The sequence below is a fragment of the Myotis lucifugus genome, unplaced genomic scaffold, assembly GCF_000147115.1.
Source record: "Myotis lucifugus unplaced genomic scaffold, Myoluc2.0 scaffold_3034, whole genome shotgun sequence".
NCBI classification, from domain to species: domain Eukaryota; kingdom Metazoa; phylum Chordata; class Mammalia; order Chiroptera; family Vespertilionidae; genus Myotis; species Myotis lucifugus.
The window spans coordinates 8,112-17,766 of NW_005874082.1; the positions used below are offsets into that span (position 1 = coordinate 8,112).

Consider the following 9,655-nt stretch of genomic DNA (forward strand, 5'->3'; position numbering starts at 1 on the left):
GATGAGGGGATGATGGCTGTTTGCAGCTGGTCACACACCCTTCAGGGTGGGGGTCCCCACTGGGGTGCCTGGCCAGTCTGGGTGAGGGACTGAGGGCTGCTTTCAGGCTGGCGGTTGTTGATTGAAGCTCCCAGCTGCTCCTTTTTTTAATTTTATTCTGGGCCAGCTTTAGCTCTGGCTCTAGCTCTGAGAGCAGGTATCTGGTTTGTTTCGGTTCTATAATCGAAACAATGTATAATTCCAGCTCTGAGATCCGGGCCTATATTTGTTAGAATGTTTCAAACTGCCAGCTCAGAGGCCGGCAAGTCAGGCGGGGAACCTTGGAGTCTGCAGTCACTGGAGCAAGCAAGCCTCATGTTCGCTTCCAGCTGCCTGGCTGCCGGCCGCCATCTTGGCTGACAGTTAATTTGCATAAGGATACGCTGATTAGCCAATGGGAAGGGTAGCGGTCGTACGCCAATTACCATGTTTCTCTTTTATTAGTGTAGATTGGTTTCAGAGGGGAAGGGAGGGGAGAGAGAGACGAGAATCATTGCCGCGCACCTGGGACAGAGCCCGCAACCCGGGCACGTGCCCTGACCGGGAATGGAACCGACCTCCTGGTCCACAGGTCAGTGCTCAACCAGAGCTGAGCCGGCTGGACTCCAGCTGACTGATGCAGCCAACGTTTGCGAGAATCAGCAAGCGATGCAGACACCGCGCACACACACCTCTACACCCGCCCCCGCTCCCGCTGACGCACCCCCGGACCTCAGGCCTTCAGCGGGAAAGTGCCTGTCCGTTGTGTGGGTGGGTGCCACAGCGTTAACGCGTGGAAGGGGTGCCAGCATTTCTGGGAGCCTGTCCTTCACGAGTCCCCAAGCCCTTTCCACACAGGTGGTTTCCCCGAAGACCATGTGATAGCAGAGACGTGCAGTCATTTCACAAACCTCGTGGGGACCAGTTATGTCCTGGGAGGGCGGTGGCATCCCCTGCGTGTCCCTCCTGTGTGCTGGGTGTTTCTTTCCTGTTCCAGCCCCTTCTCAGCTGTGAGTATTTTCAGGTTTGCTTTTCTGGAATGGCGGGTCCCGCAGGCAATGGAGGACGACTCCGGCCGAGGCCACTGCTTAGGGAGGAGCAGAGAGGAAAAGACAGGCCTTGGATCTGGGCACAAATGGTAGGAAGGGCCTGCAGTTGGGACTAATGTTATTTTGTTTTTATAAATATATTTTTTATTGATTTTGGAGAGGGAGAGCAAGATAGAAACATCAATGATGAGAATCATGGACCGGCCGCCTCCTGCACGCCCCCTACTGGGGATCAAGCCTGCAACCCGGGACCCTGCAGTCCGCAGGCTGATGCTCTACCCACTGAGCCAAACCGCCAGGGCCGGCCACTCCTCTTGAAGCCACATTCCTCCTCCCCCCAATGCCCCATCGGGCTGAGACAGAAGGTCCGAGTTACTTTGGGTGTGGAAGCCAGAGTGACTGGGAAACAACCCCGGCACTGAGCACTCGCCCTCCTGTGGGAGCCCCCTCCTGTGGGTGCTCACCCTCCAGTGGGTGCCCCCTCCTGTGGGAGCCTCCTCCTGTGGGAGCCCCCTCCTGTGGGTGCTCACCCTCCAGTGGGTGCCCCCTCCTGTGGGTGCCCCCTCCTGTGGGAGCTCACCCTCCTGTGGGTGCTCGCCCTCCTGTGGGTGCCCCCTCCTGTGGGAGCCCCCTCCTGTGGGAGCCTCCTCCTGTGGGAGCCCCCTCCTGTGGGTGTCTCCCTCCTGTGGGTGCTCCCTCCTGTGGGTGCCCCCTCCTGTGGGTGCCCCCTCCTGTGGGTGCCCCCTCCTGTGGGTGCTCGCCCTCCTGAGGGTGCCTCCCTCCCAAGGCGTCCGGTCTGTGGGACCGAGAGGGACATGGCTTCCAGGGACGGCTGCGAGGGGCGTGCTGTGCGGCCTCACTGGTGGGTGGGTGGTGGAGCCCAGAGCTGTTGTGTGGGGTTCTCCAAGTCCCAGGCCAGTTGCCCGGAGTCCGCTGGGGAGACCCGTCCTGTGCCCTCGGATCAGGTTAGATGGAGGCTCACCAAGGGGCACCAGGGACCCCATGAACGAGGTGGCACCCAGGGCCTCTGCCCGAGGAAGTGCGGCCGGCCCCTGGGGGCTCTGAGGAACCCAGACCCAACGGCCTGTGCCGCTGCCCCGGGCACCCGTGTCCCCACAGCATCCCCCGCACCCAAAGGGCGAGCTTTCCCTGCTACCAGCTGAGGAAACCCCTCTCACAGAGCAGCAGTCAGCACTGAAGTTGATAAAATTGTATTAAATAAAACTTCTGACTGACTCACTGCTCTGTATGGGCCGCCAGCAGCCCCGCCCACCCCTGGGGTCTGAGGCCCCTTTCCCAGGCGTCGGACCCAGGTGGGGGCGCGGCAGGGACCACAGGGCGCCCCACAGGCTGTGGCTGGGGCCTGGGAACTGTGTCCGCCGTCACTTTCAGCCAGAGGTGGCGGCGTTTGGAGCTGCCTTCCACCACGCTGCTCACGCCTGGGGGCTCCCGGCCCCGCTGCGGCTGCCCCCCCCAAGATTCAGGCTGGATGCCGCACTTTACCCATTCCCACCTCCCCACTGTCCAAACCTGAACCCACAAACTGGGACCCCAGGGCCTGAGCCCGAAGCCACGGGCCTGCCGCCTCCCTGCCCACTCTGATGTTTATACTCTGAAGGCTGGCAAGGTGGGCCCCGCAGCTACTTCTAAACGGAACATACTGAAGACAGAAATGCCGTGGACACAAAAGGCTGGTTTATTGCTTCTAGGACACACACACCTGGAACCACTGTCCACCGTGAGGGAGGATCAAAGCCTGAAGGGAGCAACGGGCTGCTCAGGGCCACACCTGCTGGCCCTGCCAGGCCCCTCTGCCCAGCGTGACGGGCTCCTCCAGGGCCGGCTCCAGGGGCGCCCTCGTCCTTGGCCCAGGCGGTCCCACTGCCCCCTGGACATCCAGTGAAATTCCTCCCCACCCACGAGGCACCGGAGCTGAGCCAGCAGACAGGCCTCAGGAGGCCGTGGACACTGCGCTGAGTAATCTTTGATCAAGCGAGGTGACAGCAGTGACATGAAATCATCACGTGCCCAGAATTAAACCAACCTTTTTGGTGAAGGGCAGGGAGAGGAACCGTGTGGGGAGGGCAGCGCCCTTGTGAGCTGGAGGGAAAGACGAGGTGGCGCAGGCGGTGTCCATCAGGGCCCCGGGCAGGCACCCCGGCCAACCCCACCGCCAACTCCCTCAAAACCGAGGGGCCATCAAGACCCGGGTCCACGTTTCTTTAACCCTGGACATAACCTGACCTTGACACGGGTCCCAGCAGTTCCCACAGCAGGCGCAGGCAGGCCCCAGCCTGCCAACAGCAAGCGTGTGCACAGGCCTTTGTGCCGTGGCTGGTGCTGGGTCCTCGGGGGGCACCAGAGACCCCTTAGGTGTCTGAAGATCCACGAGGGCCAGACAGCAATCTGACCTTTGCCCCCAAGAACATTTATATATAAACTAGAGGCCTGGTGTGTGACATTCGTGCACTGGGGGATGGGGGGCCCTCAGCCCGGCCTGCGCCCTCTCGCAGTCCAGGACCCCTCCGGGGATGTCCGCCTGCGGGCAGGGAGTGAGCCTCAGCCTAAGCCGGCAGTGGGACATCCCCCGAGGGGTCCTTAGCGCTGCCTCAGAAGCAGGAGAGGCTCCCTCACAAGTCTGGCTTCTGGCTGAGCACTGACCACTAGGGGGCAGCTCCTGCATTGAGCGTCTGCCCCCTGGTGGTCAGTGTGCATCAGAGCAATCAGTCTTCTGCCATTCGGCGGACTTGCCCATCAGCCTTTTATTATGCAGGACAGCCATCCATCAAACCTACAGGCTCTCACTTCCTTCCCACCAGCTGACGGTGGGCTGGCTCCCTCAGCAGAGGCGGCGCCCGCAGGGCCTGGCAGCACATGGCGGTTCCTCCTGAGTTTACAGAGACCCTGACTCAGAGGGGGCGACTCTGAAGAAGGAACCTTAGAAAGTAAACACACCAACTGCAGGTGCTCAGGCTACAGACGCTTCTAATTAGCAGCAGAGGATGTTTATAGAAAAAATATACGTTTAAGAAAATAGCTGAGAAAGTCTAGAGATAATAAAAAGTTTACAAAATATATCTTAAGCCAAAATGTTGCCCAAAACATATAAAACTCAATTTTTAAAAATTCACCGAGGAAAGGCAGACGCTGGTGGCCACACCCTCGGGGCTGTCGGGCTGGTGAGGCCCAGCGCCGGCAGAAGGGGGCAGCCGGGGCTGCTCCGGGTCCCTGCGGCCGGCGCTGCCGGGCTGCTGGCGGCGGGCAGTGAGGGCACAGGCTCAGGTCTCCACCAGGATCTCCACCACGTGGTCCAGCTCGCCCAGGTCCCGCTTGTAGCTGACGCCAGGGGGCGGGGCGCCCGCGGAGGCCAAGGTCTCGAACCCGTCGCCAGGGACTGACTTGGCGCCCACCATGCCCGTCAGCACGGCGTCCAGGTCGTAGTAGGGCCCGTCCACGTCCGCAAACAGCCCTTCCGCCGCGCGGGGGGCCTTGCTGTCCAGCGTCTCGAAGATCTGGTCCAGCGACCTCTGGAAGCCGCCCCTGCTCTCCCGAGGGCTGGCCGCCTCCCACGCGCAGCCGGGAGCGCTCCGCGGCGCCTGCGCACTCAGGGCCCCCGGAGGTTCGGAGAGGAGGTCTGGCGCCGGGCTGGCCCCCGAGTCGGCAGCAGAGTGCCCCCCCTGCTGCTCCCACGGGGTCCGACACAGGATCTCGGTGGAGACGAGGCGCTCCAGCGGCCCCCGCCCCGCGCTCGCGGGCGCCGGCACCTGCCACGTGCTGTCCTGGCTCATCTCCTCCTGCAGCTGCCGGACCGTGTTGGCGATGAGCACCGAGCGGCAGAGGTTGGGCTCCGCCAGCATGTGGCACAGCTGCAGCTTCACCAGCGACATGTCCAGGAGCGACTGGCGCTGCAGGCTGCCGGCGGGCGGGGCCGGGGGGCTGTCCTCGCCATCGGCGCACTTTCTCTTCAGCCCGCGGGCGAACATCGCGTCGAACATCGCGTCCGTGTCCTGCAGGGACAAGAGGACGAGGACGCCCTGAGCACCGTCCAGGGCCCCTCGCGGTCAGCCGGCCTGGGCGGAGCGGAGACCCGAGCGCCGAAGCGCGTGTAAGTCACGCACAGCCACTCGGAGCTCTGCGTGCGCGCAAACCACAGCCTCTAACCCCGCACAGCCGTCTCCACCCGCACAGGCAACGGACCAGAAACGGAGGCTCACGCTAAGGAGCTGGGCTGCAGGTGCAGGCACAACCCCTGGGCTGCGCCTCACCCCAACCCGCAAACAGCCCCGCGAAGAGGTGCAGCGAACCCCGCAGGCAGGAGGCGCTGCTGCGCGCCCTCAGAGTCCCGCGTGCGGGCCGGAGACCTGGAGGACCGTCACCTTCGGGTGAGCGGGCCTCCGCCAGGCTCCTCTCCAGGGCCCTGGGGCCATCTGGGCTGTCAGCAGGGACACGCTGCGGGCAGGTCCCCCTGGGCTCCCAGAAGGCTGGCTGCAGGGCCTGGGTGCTCAGGGTGGCACCGCCGGCCACCAGCGCTCTCAGCTGACATGTGGGGGTCACAAAGCCGAGCACCGTGGGTGGGCGCCTCCCACCAGGGCCCCCCTTTCTAGAAGAGGCACCCATGCTGCCTTAGGTTTTCTCTTCCCAACTTTGTCAAGTAGCTCAATGTCTTTCCTTCAAATAACTCATTCGAGTTGTTCATGAGGGTTAGAATCTTCCAAATTTGCAAATTATTGGATTTAACCTTTTTAAAAATACCAACACCCGCCCCCCCATGCCAGCCCTGCAGACGGAGGGCCCTGTCCTAGGAATTTCAACACCCGAGACCTCACTCCCATGTGCTTAACGTGTAAAGCTTAAGCGACCGTGGGCATTTACCCCCGGGCATGAACACCGACGTTCACGAACAAACACGTACAGGCATGTTCACAGCAGCTGCACTCAGAGCTGAACACGGAACAGGCTCGCACCGGTGCGGCCCACACCACGCACCCCCTTCCCCCAGCAATGGGAGCGGCCAGGGACCCCAGGGAACTGCCCCGAGAGAAAGCCAATCTCAAAGAACACGGGTGCGCTGACCCCACGGCGGTGACATTCTAACAGATGGAGACGGGTGGGCATGGCCGGAACAGGTCTGCATGGTGGGTCCACAAGCTATGCACCTGCTAAGTGCACAAAACCACACGCGTGCACACGCACACACATGCCATCAGATCAGACCTGTGACCACCCAGGGGATTTTAAAATCCGAGTGACCACAGCCCTGGCCAGTGTGGGCGTCATCTGTGCACCAAAAGGTCGCCAGTTCCGTTCCCGGTCAGAGCACACGCCCGGATCGCAGGCTCGGTCCCCCCAGGGGGTGCAGGAGGCAGCCATCCATGTTTGGTTTTGCTCTCACATCGGTATTTCTCTCTCCCTCTCCCTTCCTCTCTATGGGCCTGAGTGACCATAGCTTATTCCCTACAAGACGAAGTCCCCCAGAACAGCAAGCAGGTCGAACGCATCAGCACAGCCCGACACCACCGTCCGTCCGTCCGTCCTGCCCTCACACCAGTGCACAGGCGGTGCGCACATCACGAGTTTACCACCAAAACACATACTAGGAAGACCATTCCAGTCACTCTGGTAGCAGAGTCACGTGAGGTCTTAGCAGCTAGTCCAGCGTTCACGCCCGCACCACCTGGGAAAGTCACTACTAAAACCGCTAAGTGCAGGGCGGGCGGCTCCCAGCTGTCCGTGCGCAGAAGTGTATTCTGGTGTTATTATTGATCAAATTACTGCATTATTTTCCGCACAGACACCTGTGAACCTACTTTTGCCCACCCTGTAGCTGAGACCATAAGATTATGTCGAACCACCAGACACCAGGGGGAGGACCAAGGCGAGGCTCTGCACCTCTGGCTCTCAGTAGTCCGGCCTCTGCCTGCCGACTGGACTAGCACTCATCCCCGCCCCCACGCAGGAGTGGGGGTGCCACGGGGCCTGGAGCGGCACAGCGCAGGAGGCACCTGAGACTGCAGGAAGGCGGGTCTCTCCGGGAGGACAGCCCGGAGGCCCACAACCTCCGGCCACAGCAGGAGGCTCCATCAGCAACCAGTTGTTTCCCTACCTCGTCCCCATTCCGGCCGAGGGCCCAGCAGGACGCCCATGTCCCCCAGCAGTCACACGGGCGCCCTGAGCCCCCTTCTCCACAGGAAGTGCCTCCTCCCCGGCCTGCGTGCCCGCCAAGCAGGGGCTGGGTCCTCCCTGTGACTAATGGAAGAGGATCAGAAAGTACTGGACAAGCCCCTGGCCCGGACGGGACCCCCTATTTCCGGGTTCTCCCTTGCGCTTTCTCTCTTGTTTATGGAACTGAGCTCATCTGCGTTCTTGCTGATCACAGTCGTACTGACCCTCATGTGAGGCTCTCACCTCCCCTCCCCGCCCCCAGGGCCGCGGGCTCTCACTGGGGCTGCACCACAGCCCAGCACTGGACTCCTCAGAGCCTCCACCAGGACGGGGAGGGGCCGTTCCAGGCCCGTGCACACGATCCATCCGCCGGCTGGAGGCAGAACCACCCACCAGGTCTCCGCGCTGCCCTCCCCTTAGGGTCCCCCACCCGTGCTCCCCACTGCTCCTTCCCATCAGCCTGTTTCCCACCAGAGGTCATGGGTAGTCGAGGTCACCACCACAGGCAACGTGGTGAATCTCAAAACATGGGGACGAAAAGCAAGAACAAGATGTGGCCCCGGACTGTTTACCTGGCCCCAGAGCAGGCAAGCTGACCTGCGCGCTGAGGACACACGCCCACCGGCGCGCGCCTGTCAGAACGCGGGCGAGTGCTGGCGTCCGTGCAGGTCGCTGCCCTACGTGATACCTGATGACAACCAGGACGGATGAGCAAGGACGTGCAGGTAAAGGGGTCAGGCTGGGCCCAGAGGGGGCCTGGGAGGGTCACACTCCTCATGCACTTGTGCTGGGACAAAGTCTGCAGAGTGTGTCCTGAGGGGACCCTGAGGGGTTCGGGGTGGAGGTGGGACAGTCCCTTCAGTGGGCCTGGCCCAGCAGTCACCCTCCTCACGGGGGACACAGGCCCACTCGCCAGGCCGGCCCGACCGACCGCAGAGCCCGGCTCCCTGTTCAGGATGAACAGCTCGTTAGGTCTGACCCACCTCCATTATCTCAGATCGGCCCAGCTGGCGCGCGTCTAAATGCCCAAATTCCCACGGGCACTTGCCCTGTCAGCGTGCACGGCCCTCAGGCCTCCTCCAGCCCAGGCGCTGGCCAGACAGAGAGGACGGAAGGCTGGGTTCACACGGGGAGCGACCCCCCATGCAGCGGGCACCCAGCCCCACACCAATCTCACAGCGAGGCTGATGGGAACGCAGCTCCGACCCTGAGCAGGCGCCCTGCTCCTCTCGGATGGAGGGCTCCGCAGTAGATCTGACGGTGACAGGGGGTCGAGTTGCCTTAAAAGCTTGAGGCCGTGGGGTGCCTGGCAGTGGCTGAAGGTCACAGTGATGGGTCAGGTCAGAGTCGGGCCTGCCCCGCCCTCCTGCTCAGGGCGTGCGCAAGGCGAGGCCGACCCACTGTGGGCTGACATTCTCACGGCTGCTGCCACCAGGGCATCCAGGCCCTGGTTACCGGAATGAAACAGGCTCCAGTCGCCAGCCGAGGGAACGCCCCTGCCTTCCTTCCAGGCTAAACCTGCATCGGTCCTCGCGAACTTTTTATCCTGCATTTCAACTGTCATTATAAACCGTGGCGACACCCGCACACAGAGCGGTGCAGACAGGAAGTCGATGAGACAGTAACCTTCATGTTTTTCTAGGCTCGTTTGGCGAGGACAGTGAACCGGGTGGGTCGGCGTTCTGAGCGCAGCACACGGCCCCGCAGGGAAAGGCGCCCCCGGACTCTCACCTGGGGACTCGTCCTGGAAATCCTATTTCGGGGACAATGAGCTTTTGAAGATGTGGAGCTCAGCTGGCCTGGGAGCTGTGGACTCGAGTTGCCAGTACTTTTCCGAGTCACAGCTGGGCCGCGTCCCAGGCTGACTGCGGGGCGGCACCAGGAGCCACAGCAGACAGCGCTCCTGCCAGCGGGTCTGGGACAGGGCAGCCCACCCCACCCGTCAGTCCCCACCGGCCTGGGACGCTGCAGAGGCTGCTGGGAAGCGGGCAGAGCGCCAGCGTCAGGCCCCCCAGGCCGCACGCTCGCTCCGGCCCTCCCAGACCAGAGAGAGCTGGGCCCACCGCAGTGTGGAGCAGGGAAGCCGTTGCAAAACGTCCTGAGCATCCGAGTACGAGGCAACGGAAGCCGAGAGACAAAGGGGGCACCCACGGGGCTCCCGGGGAGGTGCCACTCTGTACGGCATCATATTCCAGCAGAACGGAGCTTCCCTGGGAGGAAAGTCAAGTGTCCCATCGCTAACACCGCCACCGCTCCTTCTGCAAGGACTGCAGGTTAGGAGGGAACCTCGACTCCCGCTGTGGTCACTCGGTGGGTGTGTGGAAGGGCAGCCGGATGGATAATGGAAGGATGGATGGGAGGGTGAGTGGGTGGGAGGGTGACTGGGTGGGTGGATGGGAGGGTGAGTGGGTGGGTGGATGGGTGGG

At 62.5% G+C, this 9,655-nt stretch overlaps 1 protein-coding gene across 1 annotated transcript; it reads right to left on the bottom strand.

The window, feature by feature from the left end:
• Positions 1-2,740: 2,740 nt before the first annotated feature.
• CDCA4 (cell division cycle associated 4) lies at positions 2,741-9,611 on the bottom strand. Its single transcript, XM_006108661.3, has 2 exons — positions 8,961-9,611; positions 2,741-5,074 (listed from the first exon to the last, which is right to left on the bottom strand). Exons 1-2 carry the CDS (start codon positions 9,333-9,335, stop codon positions 4,346-4,348), a joined length of 1,104 nt encoding a protein of 367 aa, XP_006108723.1. The 5' UTR covers positions 9,336-9,611; the 3' UTR covers positions 2,741-4,345.
• Positions 9,612-9,655: the final 44 nt, after the last annotated feature.

Bases quoted from the DNA above. Each gene is read 5' to 3' on its own strand.
- CDCA4 (XM_006108661.3), bottom strand. From the start codon at position 9,335: ATGCTCAGGACGTTTTGCAACGGCTTCCCTGCTCCACACTGCGGTGGG. The intron at 5,075-8,960 runs GTGAGAGTCCGG...TTGTCCCTGCAG, and splicing joins TTTCCAGGACGAGTCCCCAG to GACACGGACGCGATGTTCGA.